We start from the raw sequence: 20,924 nt of genomic DNA, 5'->3' as shown, positions 1-20,924 counted from the left end.
ACCCAACTCCGCGGGGCGGCGGGTGGGTTTCGTGAGGACTAACATCCTGCTGTCCTGTGAGAACACCTGGTACAGGTAAGCAACTCTGCTTTCTCACAGCCAAGCAGGATGGTAGTCCTCACATATGGGTGAACAAGCTGAGGATGCCCACGCATGTACCAAAAATACCCAAAGACATGCAACAGGCACAACAACAGGGGTGATTCTTTTGATAACAGGCAGCCTGAATATCCCAGCGGATGCAGAAGGAAGTTGGATATTACGCTGAGAATAGATTGCGTAGAACAGCTGGCCAAAGATAACATCTTGTGTACCAGCTTTGTCTATGCAGTAGTGGGCTGCAAAGGTATGGCGAGAACTCCAGGTTGCAGCTTTACAGATATCAATAAGAGGTACAGAACGAAGGTGTGCAACCGACATTGCCATTGCTCTAATGGGGTGCGCCTTAACTCGTTCCTGGAGCAGAAGGCCTGCTTGTTGATAGCAGAAGGAAATACAGTCTGCCAGCCAGGAGGACAGGGTCTGCTTTCCGACCAGGAGTCCCAGCTTAAGCTTATCAAAGGAAGCAAAAAGCTGGGTGGATTTCCTATGGCTTGCAGTGCATTCCAAATAAAAGGCAAGCGCACATTTGCAGTCCAAGGAATGCAGAGCCCGCTCAGCAGGAAGTGAGTGGGGTTTTGGAAAGAAAGTAGGCAGTACTATGGATTGATTTTAAATGAAACTCAGATACCACTTTTGGTAGAAATTTAGGATGAGTGCGAAGGATCACTCGATCATGTAGAAATTTCGTGTAAGGGGAATATGTGACCAGCGCCTGTAGCTCACTGATCCTGTGAGCAGACGTTAACGCCAGAAGGAAAAGGACCTTCCAAGTGATATGCCGCAACTCGCAGGAATGCAGAGGCTCAAACGGAGGTTTCTTGAGCTGCGCTAAAACAACATTAAGGTCCCAAGACAGGGCTGGTGGACGGAGAGGGGGCTTCAGGTGAAGCAAACCCTTCATAAAGCGCACCACCAGGGTTTGTGTCGAGATAGAGACATCCCCCGTACCCTTATGGAAGGCGGCCACTGCACTGACATGCACTCTGATGGAAGAGGTTTTTAAATCCGACTCAGAGATGCCACAGGTAGTCTAAAAACTGAATTGTGGGGCAGGTAAAAGGATCTAACTCCTTTGAAGTGCACCACAACGAAAATCTTTTCCATTTAGAATGATAAGACCTTCTAGTAGAAGGCTTTCGTGAAGCTTCCAGGACCTGGGATACAGAGTCCAAAAGATTGAGCGGTTGTAGGATCAACCTTTCAATATCCAAGCTGTCAGTGACAAGTCCTGAAGGATGGGGTGGCACAATTGGCCGTTCCTCTGAGATATCAGGGACGGATCCGAGCCTAGGGGAATCTGCGGACACACGGGGAGATCCCAAAGGATGGGAAACCATGCCTAAAGTGGCCAGTAGGGGGCAATGAGAAACATTAGACCCTTGTCCGTGCGCAGCTTCAAGAGTGTCTTGCTGATGAGAGGAAGTGGTGGGAAGGCATAGAGGAGGCCTTCCTTCCAGGACAGGGCAAACGCATCCCGAGGTGGAACTTGGTGACTGCGATGTAGAGAGCAGAAGTTGTCCACCTTCTGATTCTGAAATGACGTGAAGAGGTCGATGGTCAGGTGCCCCCACTTCTGAAATATTCTGTCCGCAACTACAGGATTGAGGGACCACTCGTGGGGCTGGAATTCCCATCTGAGTTTGTCCGCTAGAACATTGTCCACACCTGCCAGGTAGGTCACTCTGAGAAGCATGGCCTGAGATAGAGCAAAAACCCAAATCTGTGCTACCTCCTGACATAGGAGGTAGGACACTGTTCCCCCTGCTTGTTGACGTACCACATTGCTACCTGGTTGTCCGTTTTGATCAGGATTGTTTTGTTGGACAAACAATCCCGAAACACAGAGAGCATATCTGATTGCTCGGAGCTCCAGAAAATTTATTTGATGTTGAGACTCCTCTGCCGAACAGGTTCCCTGAGTCTGCAGGCTGTTGACATGTGCTCCCCAACCTAGAGTGGAAGCATCGGTCGTTAAGATTATTTGAGGTTTTAAAGCTTGAAAGGGTAGACCTTGACGTAGATGGGACTCCAGGATCCACCATGCCAGTGAGAGATGAAGTCGCCTGGTGATGTGGACAATGTTGGATATTGGATGATGTGCCTGTGACCACTGGGACTTTAATGTCCACTGTGTTACTCACATGGCTAGACAAGCCACTGGGGTAACATGGACCGAGGACGCCATATGCCCCAGCAAGACTAGTAGATGAGCCGTCGTGGTTTGATGAGACTGTATATCCCGTGCCAACGACGCCAGTGTGTGAGCTTGGTCCCTGGGAAGAAAAGCCCTTGCTTGGATTGTATCGAGATCCGCTCCGATAAAGGAGAGGAACTGAGGTGGAATCAGGTGAGATTTCTGATAACTGATTAGAAATCCCAATGATAGTAGTAGCCGCACCGTAAGGTGGAGGGAGTGAAGAACTCCTTCCGATGACAAGGCTCTCAGCAACCAGTCGTCCAGGTAAGGATAGACATGAGTGCCCAGTCTTCTTAAGTATGGGGCTACTACTGCCAGGCATTTCGTGAAGACACGAGGGGCTGATGCAAGACCGAATGGAAGGACCCTGTACTGGAAATGTTGTCTCCAACAAGGAAGCGGAGGTATTTTCTGTGAGACGGGGTAATTGCGATGTGCATGTATGTGTCTTTTAGGTCTAGAGGGCAAAGCCCATCCCCCTGTTGGAGAAGTGTAAATAAGGAGCCCAAGGTTACCATTCGAAACTTCTCTCTCCGAAGAAGTTTGTTTAGAGCCTGAAGGTCTAATATCAGGCAAATATCTCCTGTCTTTTTTGGAATTAAAAAGTATCGGGAGTAGAATCTGAGTCCCCTCTGGGAAAGAGGAACCAGTTCTATGGCATTCGCTTGCAGAAGGGAAGTTATTTCTTCCTGCAGATGATGACAGTGGTCGGATGAGGTCTACCCCAGCCGAGGTGGACTGTCCGACGGGACAGAGAGGAAGTTTAGATGGTAGCCTTGAGCTACGACCGACTGTACCCACCGGTCTGTGGTGATTTTTAGCCACATGGTGGAGAAGTGGCATAGCCGGCCGCCAACAGGCAGATTTGGTAGAGGGGGATGATCTTCACTCTCAAGTTGGAAGTCAAAATCCCGTTGCAGGAGTAGGCTGGGCTGGAGGTTGAGTTTTTTTGAGCCCGTCGCTGGCGTGGTGCAGACTTTTGGAATGGCCGGGACGGGTGAGCCCGTGTCGATGGTGGATAATATCTCCGGGCTTTGTACGCTGTTCGTTTAGCTTCTCGTCTGAACGGGCACTTGGAGGGAGCGAAAATTCAGCATGAGCGGCCGAGAGCTGACGGAGTGTTTCATTGTGGTCCTTCAGTTGGGCCACCATCTCCTGGATTTTTTCACCAAAGAGGTTATCCCCTGTGCATGGGAGATCAACCAAACGATCCTGCACCTCCGGGCAAAAATCGGAGGACTTCAGCCAAGCCCAACGGCGAGCGCTGATAATCGGGAGGCCATATCGAAGACATCATACGCCAATCTAACCTCATGTTTTCCAGCGTCAAAGCCTTTTTTAATGATGGAGTTCAGCTGTTCTTGAAACTGCTCTGGGAGGGACTCACCAAAGTCCTGTAGTTGTTTAAACAGGTTTCGGTTGTACTGAGTCATATGTAGCAGATATGACGCAATATGCGAGATGAGCATAGCCCCGTGAAACACCCTGCGGCCTAAAGTGTCAAGAAACTTCTGCTCCTTCCCCTGCGGCCTAAAGTGTCAAGAAACTTCTGCTCCTTCCCAGGCGGTGCCAAGGAATGGGGTTTTGGATGCTTGGCCCTCTTCTGGGCAGACTCCACCACCACCGACTGATGTGCCAATTGTGTCTTTTGGAAGCCCGGGGAAGGCTGGACTAGGTAGACTGCGTCCGTCTTACGGTTCACTGGAGGAACCGTTCCAGGATGCTCCCAATTTCGCTGCATCAAATCCTGTAGAATCTCATGGACTGGGATGGACATGATTTCCTTTGGAGGATCTAGGAACTGAAGTACTTCCAGCATTTAATGCCTGGAATCCTCCTCAGTCTGCAGTGTGAAGGGAATAGTCTCCGCCATCTCCTTGATAAAGCTAATAAAGAAGAGGTTTTCTGGCGGAGAAATGTACCTTTCCTCTGGAGGTGACTGCTCCGACGGGACTTCAGTTGAGCCCTGGGTTTCAGATGAATCGTCTTGTCCATGGATCATAAGGTTGATCCCCTGCATCCATCGGTGGTCTTATTGGAAAACCTGGAACTCCTCCAGCTGGAGGAGGTCTTGGCATCAAGGGAATCTGTGCCGGCATCTATGGACCTGGCATCGATAAATCGAGGTCTGTTATCGGTACTGGGCGCAATGGCACCGATGGCATCGGGGACTTCACCAGTGTCCTCGGTGCGGGCACTCCCGAAGGCCATGGAACAGGCTCCGGCCTAGACGCAACCTCTTCTCCTGATGAAAGTGGGATGGGCGAAGGAGCCATGGGGATCGGTGATTTTCTCGGTGCCCTCTTAGAAAGATTAGGGGGCACTCCATGAAGTTAGAATGTGGCACATTTAAAACTAATCGGAGAAAGTTCTTTTTTACTCAACGCACAATTAAACTCTGGAATTTGTTGCCAGAGGATGTGGTTAGTGCAGTTAGCATAGCTGTGTTTAAAAAAGGATTGGATAAGTTCTTGGAGGAAAAGTCCATTACCTGCTATTAAGTTGACTTAGAAAATAGCCACTGCTATTACTAGCAATGGTAACATGGAATAGACTTAGTTTTTGGGTACTTGCCAGGTTCTTATGGCCTGGATTGGCCACTGTTGGAAACAGGATGCTAGGCTTGATGGACCCTTGGTCTGAACCAGTATGGCATGTTCTTATGTTCTTATCTATGGTTTAAAACTTTGCTACTCCAGCCCTTTCTCTCCTCAGTTCTAGCTCCCTTTCTTTACATGTAATTTCTTATTACCTAAAGACTAAAGAGGTTAGGACTTTTCAGCTTGGAGAAGAGACGACTGAGGGGGGATATGATAGAGGTGTTTAAAATCATGAGAGGTCTAGAACGGGAAGATGTGAGTCTGTTATTTACTCTTTCAGATAGTAGAAAGACTAGGGGGTACTCCATGAAGTTAGCATGGGGCACATTTAAAACTAATCGGAGAAAGTTCTTTTTTACTCAACGCACAATTAAACTCTGGAATTTGTTGCCAGAGGATGTGGTTAGTGCAGTTAGCATAGCTGTGTTTAAAAAAGGATTGGATAAGTTCTTGGAGGAGAAGTCCATTACCTGCTATTAAGTTCGCTTAGAGAATAGCCACTGCCATTAGCAATGGTAACATGGAATAGACTTAGTTTTTGGGTACTTGCCAGGTTCTTATGGCCTGGATTGGCCACTGTTGGAAACAGGATGCTGGGTTGATGGACCCTTGATCTGACCCAGTATGGCATGTTCTTATGTTCTTATTTATGGTTTAAAACTATGACCATATTTCTCCTGAATTGCAAAGGTTTCATTGGTTTCCTATCAGTTACCGGATTAGTTTCAAGATTTTGTGTTTGACTTTTCAAGCTTTACATAGTGATTTTCCTCTTTATCTTCCCAAGTTGTTGATCCCTTACGTGCCCTCACGATCCCTCCATTCTTCGCAAATGGGCTTATTAGCTCTTCCACTACTGCCAGCAATAGGTTTAGAAGCCACAATAGAGTCATTTAGCTACCAAGCCCCACTCTTTGGAACTTTTATCTTTGGAAATCCATTCTAAAAGAAATTTGAAATTTAGAAAGGCAGTAAAAGCTTGGTTATTCTTGCAGGCATATCAGTGTTTCTCATGTTGTAGTTTTCCAGTTGATTTGCATGTTATACTAGTTATATTATGTATTTTTATTTCTTATGAATGTTCCCAAAAAAGGAGCCTGGCAAGTATTGGCTAATTCAAAACTTGTCTTTCCCACGTGGTGCCTCAGTGAATGACCATCTGCCCGAAGAAGAGTGTACGGTACAATATGCTTCCTTCAGTAGTGCCATCGACATGAGAATGCGGAAAAGGAGCCCTCATGGCAAAGATTGGCATCGAGACCGCATTCCGCTTGCTTCCTGTCAATCCTGACAGTTTCCCTTTATTGGGCTTCCGTTTTAAAAACAAGTACTACTTCGATAAGTATGCCAATGGGGTGCTCCGTACCATGCATGTACTTCGAACTTGTCAGCTCATTTCTTCACTGGGTCATCGCTCAGAAAGCTGGTACAACGAACATAGTCCATTATTTAGATGACTTCCTTTTCGTCAGGCCATCTGATTCAACAATTTTGGTGTGACAATATGGCAGTAGTACAGGTCATAAACCAACTGCCTGCCAGGTGTCAAAGTAGCAGAGTTACTACAGGAGGTGGGACTCACTAGTCTACATTAATGCAGTCATACGCGTACGCCACGTTCCCGGAATACATAACAGCATCACTGATGTGTTATGAAGAGCTAAATGGAATCTGTTTTACAAACAGGTACCCGGAGGAGACAAGGAGGGAATACCAGTGCCCAAGCGTTTGTGGAACACTGGAGTACCACCACACGAGACCTCTTACAGCGATTGGTAGCCCCAGCTACATGGAAGGCTTACTGCAGAGCTTACACAGCCGTTTCCAAGTTTCTGAAGGAATGTGGTTGGGCCTATGGGCCTGTAAGCGAAGGGTTAATCACAGAATATATAGCTTGGGCTAAAGACAGTGGAAAATTCTAGAGGGGCAGTGGTGAAGCAGATAGCTAGTTTTTCCTTCTCCTAAGGCCCAGGGCTGGGGCGACCCCACAAAGGATTTTTTAGCTAGGAAAATGTTGGCTGGGTGGGCCAGGAAGTTAGAGCCAGCACGTGACACCCGACACCCAATAACAAATAGCCTGCTTATTCAATTATGGTAGATATTACCTTCCATCTATGACTCCGTACATGAAGTCAAACTTTTCTGAGCTGCATTCTCCCTGGCCTTTTTCGGCACACTGCGCATTAGTGAACTGGTGGCTGCTTCAAAAAAGGACACGGGTTTTAATGGCTTACTGATACAAAACACCAAATTATCTGTTGATTCGGTTCAGTTAATCATACAAATATCAAAAACAGATCAAACAGCCCGGGGTTGCAAGTTACGCTTGAAACGCACGTTCTCACTGGTCACATGTCCGGTACAGAACTTGCAGGAATTCCTGGCCTCACGACCCATGGGTGGCAAGTATCTTTTGATACATGACAATCAATTACCCCTCACAATATATCAGTTTTTGGCCGTCCTAAACAGGGCACTGAATGCCATAGGACGTAACGCCAATTAATTCAGAACACACTCATTTATAATAGGAGTGGCCACCTGCGTGGCGCAGGCTGGGTTGAACACTGATACCATTCAAAGAACTGGACAGTGGAGGTCCGGTGCTGTGCACACACATATCAGGACTGAACAGGCATAAATGTATAACTTGTTTAATTTTATTTCCAATATCTTCATACAGAGTCGCCCCGACGGCAAAGGATTGTCTGGATCATCGGACATTCCTTTGTTCACTGAGTGGAGAAATGGGCTCGTGTTTGGTCATATGGGGTGCACTTGGGGCTCACTGCCCATGATGTCCATATCATATGGATGGGCGACAAAGCCATGTCTTGGGATCAACTCCTTCTGTTGGCACATTTCAAGAAGGACACAATGGCTAAGCCCAGCGTCATCGTATTACACCTGGGCGGCAATGACATCGTGTTCACGACTTGTATACTTGTATACTGTTAATTTGCCGTATTAAGATAGATGTAAGCGAGTTAGCATCCTTGTTCCCCAGTGCATGACTCATGTGGTCGGACATTATTCAGCGCTTAAAATGGAATGACAGCAGACTATGGAAGCATGGCCGCAAAAAGATCAACCAGCAAGTTGGACAATGGGTGCATAAGCTAGGAGGTCGACAGATAAAGCATCACTGGGCCGACGACCCATGCGACGGACTATTGTTCTGACCGTACGCACTTGTCAGACATTGGTTATGACCTCTTTAACAACACAATACAGGAGGCCCTCAAATGTTTTTTCATATGACGAAGTCTGCAGCTTGATGGGGGGCATGAGGCAATGGCAGGTGGCACAAGCCAGTGGGGATGATTTGGTCAGCCCAGGTGGCCCCCATGTTCGGAGACCATGGTGGAGGGGCCAGGCATTATAGGCTGCCTTGCTAGGTAAAAACAGCGGGTGGCCAGCAGTGGGCACCGGGATTTCCATCTGGCTCGTGCCAGGAGTAGATTTTACAGTTTCGCTGTTAATAAAGCTGCGGCATTTTTCAGCCATATCATTGGTTTCTTTCATTTGCTGTGGGTTTGACCCCCGGGGGAGGGGCTATAGGTATTCGTATATTTATTATGATTAGTATTTGTCATTTGCTGCATCTGCTTGGTTAATTTGCCTTATGTTTTTATGAATTTTTATGGAGATTTTATTTTGTACATCTGCTTGGTTAACTTGCTTTACAAGTGGTATAATTAAATTTAAACAGACATCTACAAAATCACGAGTGGAATAGAATGGGTAAACGTAAATCAGTCAGTCATTTACTCTTTCAAAAAATAAAAAGAATAGTGGGCACTCCATGAAGTTAGTAAGTAGCACATTCAAAACAAACTGGAAAAACTTCTTGCACTCAATGCACACTTAAGCTCTGGAATACATTACCAGAGGATGTAGCTAAGGTAAAAAGGTTTGACAAGCTCCTGGAGGAAAAGTCAATATACTGTTATTAACTAAGTAGACTTTGGGAATAGCCACTACTTCTCACTGTGCAATAGCAGTATAAGATCTACCTGTTTAGGGTCTTGCCAGGTACTTGTTATTTGGACTGGCCACTGTTAGAAACAGGATACTGGGCTTGATGGACCCTCAATATGACGCAGTATGGCAAGTTCTTATGTTCTTAAACCTTTGCTAATCACCTCATCACAAAAGACATCTTCTAAATTACGCAAACAAAAATCTTGAGGACTGCTGAAACTAAAGTTGAACTGTTACAGCACATCTACACAAGATTCGTTTGGAGAAAAAAGGGTGAACTATGTAAAGGAAAGAACATTTTTCCATTTGCTAAGGACAGGAGTGATCTATTATGCTTTGGGTTTGTGTGGCAACCAGCAGCACAGGAAATATTGTGCAGGTAGAAGGAAGAATGGATTCAACTATCAACATATTCTAGAAGCTCATGTCCCACAGTCAGTGAAGATACAGATGCTACAAAGTTGGATATTTCAGCAAGACAATGATCCAAAACATCTCAAAATCAACCAAGAAGTATTTACAGGAAAGAAAAATGAAAGTTCTGAAATGGCCTTCATAATTCCCATACTTTATTATTGAAAACCTCAGGGAGATCTCAAATATGCAGTGTGTATGCAAAGAGACTTACGAATATTTCTGAGCTACAAGAGTTCTGCCAGGAAGAAAGGGAAAAAATTCCAAATGCAACAATACAAAGACGCTTAGCCAGTAACAGGAAACAATTGGAAGCTGTTTTTTCTGCCAAAGTAGGTGTTACAAAATACTGATTGAAAAGATGCAAACTTTTGCATGTGCCATATTCACCATTTTATTTTGAATCTTTAAAAAAAAAAACCAAAAAAAAAAAAACCCTGCAAATTATGAATTAAAATCTGCAGAAAGCTGCCTTTTAACTGTTAGAAAATCAGCTTCACATTTGTAACTAGTTGAAAAAAGTGAATTTTTAAGTTACATATTCAAAAAATACATAAGTAAATAAATTTAAAGTTATCACTTTTTTGCACAGTATATTTAACTTAGTCATATGCAGAAGCTTGAAATGTGCAGTTTGACCAGGATCCCTAAATTTTTGCACACAACTATCTCCTTTGATCCATAAGGGAATTTGCATGAATGCTCAGAAGTGCTGTCAATGTAAACTAAATATTACTTCTGGGGTTTCATGGATATAGAGTTGAAGGTTTCTTGGCACCAATGGAATTTTATTATGTATCAATTTTCATAATCCACGAACACATCTGAAAGAATGGGGAATATAAATCTTGTAAAATAAAATATACCGTATTTTTCGCTCCATAAGACGCACTTATTTTCCCCCAAAAGTGGGGGCAAAATGTCTGTGCGTCTTATGGAGCGAATGCAGCGTCTCTCCCTCTCACACGCGATCCCCTCTTCCTCTTCCCAACTCAGCCCAATCAGTATGGCGCAGGTCAAACATCAGCTGTTTGAACCGTGTGCGCTATTGCGGCCCCTCCAGTTCAAACAGTTCCCTGCAGGTCCGCTGTTTCCGGGGGTGCCGAGGAGCGAGATGGAGGGAGGTTTATTTCATACTGTATCTCTAGAAGCAGCATGTGTGTGTGTGTGTGTAGGGGTGGAGGCACGACGAGGCAAAGCCTGCCGATCTACCCTGTCCACTCGGGAGGCCATCTGACTCATTGCCCCTTCCCACCCGCCTTAGGGCCCGGGCCGGGAGCGCGTTCTCCGCGCCGTGTCCATGGTGACACTTCCACGCGGCCCCCGGCCTCCTGCAGCACGCAGACTTTGGTTGCCGGCGGGCGGTCGCGGGCTCTGATTGGTCGGTTTCAACAGACGCGAGCGGATTGAAAATAATTAGATGCGCTCGTGCGGGGCCAGCCTGAGAGGAGGCGAGAAAGCTGATTTGAGCCCAGGTTCCGCACGGAGCAGGGCGGGCGCTTCACAATCACTGGGCGAATGCAGCTGCTTCTTATTTACAGCTCAGCACAGGCTTTCCCTTACCCCGCTTCTTCTCTGTGCTATTAGTCGAGGGCGTGCCTCCTGCCGGCTCCGCAAGTATTTCGTTTTCTTCTTTGCTGTTTCTGTTTGAATGCTTGTGGCTGGGTCCTGGCGCGGAGCTGTGGAAGCTGCTCTGGCCCTTTTGTTATGGCGGTGGTGTCTGTCTGTAGGTGCAAGCGTGTGGCTGAGCGCACGCAGCGATCGCTCTTGTTGCAGCAGTGGCTTTTATCTTGGCTTCGCCAGGTATTGAGTCTGGAGTTGCTTGCTGCAGCTGGAGGATTTGTGAGGTCTGTTATATTTAGTGTATTGGGAGGGCGCTTTGGGCTCCGCTTCTTCCTGGTTGCAGCAAACAAGACAAGTGGCATGAGCCAGCGGACTGTGTGAGTGAAAACAACCTCGGATGTTTGTCCTGCGCCATGCTGATTGGGCTGAGTTGGGAGGAGGAAGAGGGGGATGGGGCGCTAGAGGGAGAGACGCTACATTCGCTCCAGGGGGAGCTCCGTTCAGAGCCCGTCATGGGGACAAAATTTTTTTTTCTTATTTTCCTCCTCAAAATCCTAGGTGCGTCCTATGGTCAGGGGCGTCTTATGGACCGCAAAATACGGTAACACAAATCTACTTATAACATAAGACTTGCCATACTGGGTCAGACCAAAGGTCCATTAAGCCTAATATCCTGTTTCCAAAAGTGGACAATCCAGTCACAATTATCTGGCAGGATCCTAAAGGGTAGATAGATTCCATGCTGCTTATTCCAGAGATATGCAGAGGATTTCTGCAAACTCCATCTTAATAATGGTTTAAAGTTTTCCTTCAGAAGCTTGTCGAAACTTTATTTTTATTTTATTTTTATTTTTTTAAACACAGCTACACTAATAGCTTTCACCATATCCTTTGGCAATGACTTCCAGAGCTTGATTATGCCTTGCATAAAAAAAAATTTTCTCTTATTAGTTTTAAATGTATCACTTAGTAATTTCATTGCGTCTCCTAGTCTTTGAACTCTTTGAAAAAGTGAACAGATTGTTTACTCGTTCCACTCCACTTATTTTATAGACCTCTATCATGTCTCACCTTAGCCATCTTGTCTCCAAGCTGAAGAGACCTAACCTTTTTAGTCTCTCTTTTACAGGAATTGTTCCATCCCTTTATCATTTTGGTTGACCTTCTCTGTACCTCAGAGGCTTCCCTCCAGGAAGCGGTTCAACTATAGCACAGTACCAATATCAGCCTCTCTATTTGAAGCTTGTTAAAGTCCAAAGATGCTCAGCACACAGCAGAAGCAACCGTAGGTGGATTATTCGACAAAGAGGAAATGGACCAATCGATACCCTATCCCTGGCACTCTTCATGTGCTGAGCACCATCTCTGCTACTTGTCTGTGAAGTACTGTCTTGAAGACTGTTGAACCGAAGTTGATGAGGCTTCATTCAGGGCGTCTCAAGGTGATCAGACAGTTCAAAATTGGATACTCAGAAACCAGCATAGTGAACGCACTGAATGGGAAAGTAGAACTTCCTGCCAGGTGTAGTCACTTAGAACACAGAATAGCACAATTCCAGAATTCCAATACTCTTGAAGCATGAAGTAGATTAGTACTAATGTACTTTCTCTTTCAACAAACCAAGCATGTTACTTCTCCTTAACTTCAGGCTCAAGCACACACAGCCAATGCTTGGAGAAATCTAAGGCCAAAGACCTGAGATAGGTCCAAGGAGCAAGACAGATCTTGTGCTCCCAAAGGAGTCAATACCTTCTTCAGCATTTCCAAACTCCAGCGACCCATGCAGCTTCATTGTCCTTGTACTTCTTCAGTGTGACTCAGCGGACCTGCATTACTACAACATTTCTTCCAGTGAGAACATGGATACGAAAGTTTTATCTGGAGGAGCTCAATGGCTCTCAGTGATATCCTACAATAGATGTTTAACTAGGACACATGATCCTCACCCAGTTACGGTTATCTTTTGGCTGTAGTCCAGACAACTCCTGAAACCACTGGATCTTTTGCCACTGGCAGAAAAACTAGAGAAAAATTAAATGAAGACTTTTTTTTTTAAAAAGGTGGCCCAAGTAGAAAAAAGGGGTCTGTAGCTGGAAAAGCCCACTAGAAATCACAGAAAAAAAAGCAGCCTGACAAAACATTGAAAATGGCATGAAAAAGCAAAAAAAACCACAAACCAAAAACAACCTTAACACTCAGACAATGGTGCTCCATAGTTCTTGCTTTTCCCTTTCACCCTGAAGGATTTTCAGGAAATCCTGAACACATTAGTTATTTTTGCATATATCTCATGCATATTCATTAAGGGTTTCCTGGAAATCTGACTGGCAGATGTGGGAAGACATCAAGGACCAGTCTGAGCAGCACTGTACTACAGGATAGGAAAAGCAGGACTAATTGGAAAAGAGGGAGAAATAACTTTAGCACAGTTTAGTAATTAATTGCAGTCAGAAGAATAAATGTGTCAATTACACTGAAATGAGGCACACTACGTGAATGCAGGCACATAGAACTACCATGCATGCCTAGAAAGTCCTTCAGGTTTTTCCTAGATAGCTCCAGAAACATGTTTCATGTTGGCTCCATCAGATGTCATCCAGCTGTGTGACTCATAGATCCATCTTATCTTTAGAAAACAAATACTTTGAATCAAATCTTATTTTTGCTCTACAAGAAAAAAGAGCTGCATCTATCACATTACCTTAAATAAAAGGTAAAACAGTGAGGACCATCTAGCTCACGTATTTAGTTTAGAGCAAAAAAAGGTTTTAATACTGCCTCTCTGAAACTTTGCAATTTCATATAAAAAAAAAAAGTCTTAAAACCTTGTGATTCTTCCCTACAGCTCCCACTGCTTCCACAGACTCCTTAAGGCAACATAATATCTGAGACCATGCTGCCCATTTTTGTCATTTCCCCATTAAAATACCTCTTGCCTCCATTCCCTTGATAATGGAGTGCTCTGCAAAAATATTCAGATTCAACACCTACAGGTACCCCCTTCCCCCTTTTCTATATATACAAGCAAATTTTCAAAACCCTGTGCATAGAAATCGAAAGATACGCATGTGGCCTCGCCGAGCGCATTTTCAAAATGGCCCGGTCATGTACATATCTCCCGGTACACGCAGAAGAGCCAGGGTTTTGAAAAGGGGCGGGTTCCTGGCGGGGGGCCATTTTGCACTGTCCTGTTGAAGCATGCGCCGGCAGCCGGCCAGTGCGCAGAACTTACTCCTGCTCGGAGGAACAGATAAGTTCTAAACAAAAAAAAAAAATTGGATCGTAAGGTTGGGTTTAGGGAGTCGGGGTGGAGAGGATAAAAGGGAGGAAAGTTAGTTAGGGGGATAGGGCAAAGGCCAGATCTGTCACCGCTTGTGTTAAAAAATAAATACAAAAATAAAAAATTCCCCCCCCCCCCCCCCCCCGAGTGGGCACCAGCATGCGCCGATACAAAATCAGGCACGCATGTGTGCACAGGTATCGGAACAAGTGCGTGTCACCGCATACGTTATAAAATCAGCTCGGCTTTGAAAATTTACCCCATAGTGCTACATATCATGGTGAAAGCCCTATCCGCTGTCTGTAAGCAGTAGAGGACAGACAATATGCTACTGAGTTTGTGTATATTTGCAGATATTTGCGTGTTATCAATTACCCGAGCTGCTTGGGAACTTTCATTTTTCGAGGCTTTTTCTCTCTCTCTGTTCCCTCCTCTTTCCGCTTTCTCTTCTTCATTGCACGTTCTTCTCCCTCTTTTAATTTGGATACCTGTGGAGGATAATCCAGAAAGCCAGATCAATTTTAACCTAAAGCACCTGTCTCCGAAAAGCAATTCATCTTCTCTTGCACTTAGGTTACTATATAAATGGTTTCCCCCTCCCATTTTGTGTCTATGGGAAAATGCTTAGAAAATCTACACCTTACTTAAGATAGAACAGGGCCCTTTTTTTGATCAATACACCCGGAAAAGTATATTCTAGAGCAGTGGTTCTCAACCTTTTTTCTGTCAGGATACTCCTGATATATGGTTCTCACATGCATGACACACTGAACAGAAGGCTAAATGTAAATGTACACTTTGTATCCACAGGAAACCCCCCCCCCCCCCAATCATCATCAACCCTCAGCAATGGATATAGCAGAATTGCTTACCTGTAACAGGTGTTCTCCCAGTTCAGCAGGATGTAGACCTCACATGTGGGTGACATCATCAGACTGAGCCCTATCTCGGAAAACTTCTGTCAAAGTTTCTAGAACTTTTGACTGGCACACTCAGCATGCCCAGCATGCCATAATCTCTGTAGCCACAGGTGTCTCCCTTCAGTCTCATTTGTAGCAAGAGGTGAGAGCGAAAAAATAAAATTAAATGATTTTGGATCCAACTCCGTGGGGTGGCGGATGGGTTTCGTGAGGACTACATCCTGCTGTTCTGGGAGAACACCTGTTACAGGTAAGCAACTCTGCTTTCTCCCAGGACAAGCAGGATGGTAGTGCTCTCATGTGGGTGATTAGCAAGCTACAGGATGACTCATTTATTTGAACTGGCAGCCTACAACTTGTGCAACAGGCACAACTGGTGTACTGTTGGGAAAAATGAGGCAGCCTGAAAAATCACAGCAGATGGATGTGGAAGGAGTTGGGATTATACTGGAAATAAGTTCTTCAAGACAGACTGGCCAAAGGCAGAGTCTTGATGTCCTACCTTGTCCAGGCAATAATGTGCTGCAAATGTGTGAAGAGAGCTCGATGTTGCAGTTTTACGATAGTGTGCTACTAACGTTGCCATGGCTCTTACTGAGTGCGCCTTCACTCGTCCCTGGAGAGGAAGGCCTGCTTTTTCATAGCAGAATTCGATACAGTCTGCTAGCCAGTTGGAGAGAGTTTGTTTGCCCACTGCAACTCAGGGTTTGTTTTTATCAAAAGAAACAAAGAATTGGGTGGATTTCCTATGGACTGCAGTGCGATCTAGGTAAAATGCAAGTGCACGTTTACAGTCCAAGGTGTGTAAAACTCTCTCGCCCTGGTGAGAGTGAGGCCTTGGGAAAAAGGTGGGTAAGACTATAGACTGATTCAAGTGAAAGTCAGTAACCACTTTGGGAAGGAACTTAGAGAGTACAGAGGACCACTCAGTCATGGAGGAACCTTGTATAGGGTGAGTATGTGACAAGTGCTTGTAACTCACTGACTCTTCGAGCAGATGTAATGGCTACTAGGAAAAGAACTTTCCATGTAAGAAATTTAACATCACAGGAGTGCAAAGGCTCAAACGGGGAACGCATGAGTCTTGTAAGTACTACGTTTAGGTCCAACTGGTGGCCGTAGAGGGGGCTTAAGTTGCAGCAAGCCCCTCATAAATCGACTCAAGGGGTTGCGCCATTACTGGGGCATCCCTACTCCCTTGTGGGATGCTGAGATAGCACTGAGGTGTACCCTTACCAAGGAAGTCTGGAGACCAGAGTCTGAAAGGTGTCAGAGACAGTCAAATAGAGATGGAGTGGGGCAGGAAAAAGGGTCGACACCTTTTTGAGTGCACCACGAGGTAAATCTATTCCACTTAGAAAGGTAGGATTTCCGTGTGGAAGACTTTTGTGAAGCTACAAGCACTTGAGAGACCTTAGTTTAAAGATTGAGTGGTTGTAGGATCAGGCTTTCAACATCCAGGCTGTGAGGGATAGGGCCTGAAGGTTCAGATAGCGTAACATACCCTGGTTCTGAGTTATGAGGTTGGGTGCTGTGCCCAGGCAAATTGGTTATCGAATGGAGGGGTCAAAAAGCATGGGAAACCACACTTGTCGAGGCCAATATGGGGCTATGAGCATCACTGACCCTTTGTCCTGTTGTAGTTTCATGAGAGTTTTGGCTATCAGTGGTATCGAAGGATGCACATATAGGAGGCCTGTGTTCCAGGGGCGAGCAATGGCGCCCATGGCTAAACGTGTTTTGTTGCCTGTGCAGGGAGCAGAATCCATCCACTTTGTGATTCAGTTGGGATGCAAAGAGGTCGATTGTTGGTTGACACCAGAGTTGGAAGATTTTGCTCGTTACCACAGGATCGTGGGGATGGAAATGTCAACTGAGGCGATTTGCTACTACATTCTATATGCTGCCAGATAAGTGGCCCGGAGATGCATGGAGTGTGCAAGGGCCCAGGCCCAGATCTGCACAGCTTCTTGGCAGAGGAGATAAGAGCCTGTTTCTCCCTTTTGTTCAAGTACCACATTGCAACTGTGTTGTCTGTATAAGAACAGTCTTGCGTGAAAGGTAGTCCTTGAATGCATATAGAGCATAACGTATGGCTCGAAGCTCTAGGAAGTTGATCTGAAACTTTGCTTTGAGTTGTGTCCAAGTCCCTTGAGTTTCAAGGTTGTTCACATGAGCTCCCCAACCTAAGTTGGATGCGACCGTGGTTAAGGTCACTTGAGAAACTGGTTGCTGAAAGTGTAGACCCTGTCAGCAAGTTAGCTCTGTTTGTCCACCAGAGAAGTGACAGATGCAGCTGGTCGGTGAAATGGATCAGGAATGAAAGAGGTTGAGTGGCTTGTAGCCACTGAGATTTCAAAGTCCATTGAGTTTTCTCATAGAAACATAGAAGTGACGGCAGAAGAAGGCCAAACGGCCCATTCAGTCTGTCCAGCAAGCTTTCACAGTTATTTTTCTCATACTTATCTGTTACTCTGACCGCTGAGTTCAGGGCCCTTATTGGTAACTTTATGGTTCTAATTTCCTTCCATCCCTGCCATGGATGTAGAGAGCAGTGCTGGATCTGCATCAAAGTGAAGTATCAAGTTTAATTGATTAGGGGTAGTAACCGCCGCAATAAGCAAGCTACTCCCATGCTTATTTGTTTTCCCAGCCTATGCAATTCAGTCCTTGCTGGTTGTTGTCTGGATATAAATCCTCTTTTCTTCATTTCCCCCTTCCGTTAAAGCAGTGAGCTACCCTGGATATGTATTCAAATTGAAGTATCGGCTTAACTGATTCGGGGTCGTAATCGCCGCAACAAGCAAGCTACTCCCCCTCTTATTTGTGAATGGCAAATCCCCTTTTCCATATTTCCTCTTGCCGTTGAAGCATAGAGCAATGTTGGAGTCGCATTAACGGTGTGTATGTTTGTTGAATAAGGGTATTAATCACCAGGTAGTATCTGTCATTCCCGCAAGCCATCCCCATGGCTCTTCACTTCATTCACATCCTCTAGACTTTATGGATCCGCAGTGTTTATCCCACGCCCCTTTGAAATCCTTCACAGTTTTAGTCTTCACCACTTCCTCTAAAGGGCGTTCCAGGCATCCACCACCCTCTCCGTGAAGAAATACTTCCTGACATTGGTTCTGAGTCTTTCCCCCAGGAGTTTTAAGTCGTGATCCCTAGTTCTGCTGATTTTTTTCCAACGGAAAAGGTTTGTCATTGACTTTGGATCATTAAAACCTTTCAAGTATCTGAAAGTCTGTAAAGTATCACCCCTGTTCCTTTCTTCCAGGGTATACATATTTAGATTCTTCAATCTCTCCTCGTAAGTCATTTGATGAAAACCATCCACCTTTTTGGTCGCCCTTCTCTGGACCGCTTCCATCCTGTCTCTGTCCCTTCGGAGATACAGTCTCCAGAACTGAGCACAGTACTCTAGGTGAGGCCTCACCAGGGATCTGTACAAGGGGATAATCACTTCCCTTTTCTTAATAGATATTCCCCTCTCTATGCAGCCCAGCATTCTTCTGGCTTTAGCAATCACCTTGTCACATTGTTTCGCCGACTTCAGATCGTTAGACACTATCACCCCAAGGTCTCTCTCCTGCTCCGTGAACATCAGCCCCCCCCCAAATCAAATAAATTTCTTTCGGATCTCCACACCCCATATGCATGACTCTGCACTTCTTGGCATTGAATCTCAGCTGCTATATATCTTAGACCACTCTTCCAGTTTCCTTAAATCCTGTCTCCACTCCTTCCGACATGTCCACTCTGTTGCCGATCTTAGTATCATCTGCAAATAGACAAACCTTACCTTCTATTCCGTCCGCGATGTCGCTCACATAGATATTGAACAGGACCAGTCCCAACACCAACCCTTGCGACACTCCGCTCATCACAGCGCTCTCTTCCGAGTAAGTTCCATTTACCATCACACATTATCTTCTGTCCTTCAACCAGTTTGCTATCCAGGCCACCACCTTGGCACTCACTCCCAAGCTTCTCATTTTATTCACAAGCCTCCTGTGCGGGACCGTATCAAATGCTTTGCTAAAATCCAAGTAGATGTCATCGAGCGCTCTTCCTCGATCCAATTCCCATAGTCATCCAATCATAAAAGTCGATCAGATTCGTCTGACAGGACCTTCCCTTGGCGAAACCATGCTGCCTCTGGGCCAGCAATTCTGCTGATTGTAGATAGTTCACTATTCTTTCCTTCAGCAGCAACTCCAATACTTTTCCCACCACAGAGGAGAGGCTAACCGGCCTGTAGTTTCCAGCCTCCTCTCTGCTCCCACTCTTGTGAAGAGGGACCACCGCCGCTCTTCTCCAATCACTCGGTACCACTCCCGTTTCCAGGGATCTATTGAACAGGTCATGCAGCGGAGCCGCCAGTACATCTCTGAGCTCCCTCAGTACCCTGGGATGAACATCATCAGGCCCCATGGCTTTGTCCACTTTCAGTTTTCCTAGCTCTTCCCATACATTCTCTTCTGTAAATGGAGTTTCATCCATTCCACTCCCCTCCATTTTCTTGTTAACTAGCAACTGTCCTTCTCCGGGGTCTTCTTTAGTGAACACTGAACTGAAGATCTATCTCATGGCTAGCCTGGCCATAGGAGTGACATGGGCCGTGGAAGCCATGTGGTCCAGCAATGAGAGGAATTGATGGGCTGAGGCTGTTCTCTTTGTGCGCAGAGATGGAGCTAGTCTGGAGAGAGTGTCTGCGTGGTCGTTGGGCAGGAAGGCCTTTGCGACTGTGGTGTCCAGATCTGCTCCGATAAAGGTAAGGAGGTAAGATGGATTCAGGTGGGATTTCTGGTAACTGATGAGAAACCCCAACGAATGTAGCAGATTGATAGTGAGCTTCAGCGCATTGAGAGCTCCTTGCTTGGATTGGCTCTTGATTAGCCAGTCATCCAGGTAAGGAAACATGTGTATACTGTTTTTTTCATAGATGGGCCGCAGCCACTGCTAAGCATTTTGTAAATACACGGGGTGCAGAGGCAAGTCCGAAAGGCAGAACCCGGTACCGAAAATGTTGATGCCCCACTATAAAACGCAGGTATTTGCGGTGATAGGGGAATATGGGAATGTACGCATAGGCGTCTTGAAGATCCAGAGAACAGAGCCAGTCTCTTTGTTGTAGAAGGGGAAGCATGGTGCCTAGGGATACCAGCCTGAATTTTTCTTTATGTAGAAATTTGTTGAGATTGAGGAGGTCTAGGAAGGGGCAGAGGCCGCCTGATTTCTTTGGAAATAGAAAGTAGCAGGAGTAGAACCTTCTACCCTGCTGTGTCAGGGGAACGGTTTCCACAGTCCTGGCGCTCAGTAGGGTGGACAGTTCTAACTCTAGAAGGCTTGTGTGATCTCTTTGGATCCACAGTGGATTGGGTGGTGAATCCAGGGGTACCATGAGGAAATTTAGATGGTATCCGTGGGTTATGATGGATATTACCCATTGGTCTGTTGTAATGCGGCGCCAGTTGGTTATGAAGGGGTGTAGCCGACCTCCTACAGGCAAGTCTGGTCTTGGATTGAGAGAGTGGCTGCTGTTCTCTGGACAAGTTTCAAAATCCAGAGGCTGGGCCCATTTGCGGGGCTGGTTGAGATCTAGAAGCCTTGGCTTGACATGGATGTCCTCTTTGAGGTAGTCTGGCTGGTCTCACGTGAGATGTAGGTGGGTAGTACTTGCGTGAGCGATAAAAGGGTCTTCTGGGATTCCTTCTCGTGGTGGTCTTTCGAGCAGAGGAGGGAGTTTCCGCAGGGTCTTGTGGTGATCCTTTAATTGAGCCACTGTGTCCTGTATCTTGTCGCCAAAGAGATTATCTCCAGTACATGGGAGATTGGCGAGCTTATCATGGACTTCCAG

General features: G+C 45.9%; 1 protein-coding gene across 9 annotated transcripts in view; it reads right to left on the bottom strand.

The window, feature by feature from the left end:
- Nucleotides 1-20,924, bottom strand: part of UBN2 (ubinuclein 2) — a 586,373-nt gene that overhangs the window by 449,321 nt on the left and 116,128 nt on the right. For all 9 annotated transcript variants that reach the window (XR_003854673.1, XR_003854671.1, XR_003854674.1 and 6 more), the window contains exon 5: nucleotides 14,517-14,629. Coding sequence is in view for 5 of the 9 variants with exons in the window: in XM_029590354.1 (XP_029446214.1) it covers nucleotides 14,517-14,629 (113 nt within the window). In the remaining 4 variants the exon portion in view is untranslated. The remainder of the gene's footprint in view (nucleotides 1-14,516; nucleotides 14,630-20,924) is intronic.

This window comes from Rhinatrema bivittatum, chromosome 2 (genome assembly GCF_901001135.1).
Source record: "Rhinatrema bivittatum chromosome 2, aRhiBiv1.1, whole genome shotgun sequence".
NCBI lineage: Eukaryota > Metazoa > Chordata > Amphibia > Gymnophiona > Rhinatrematidae > Rhinatrema > Rhinatrema bivittatum.
The sequence above is the reverse complement of the archived record's forward strand: the minus strand, read 5'-3'. Positions and strand labels throughout refer to the sequence as shown.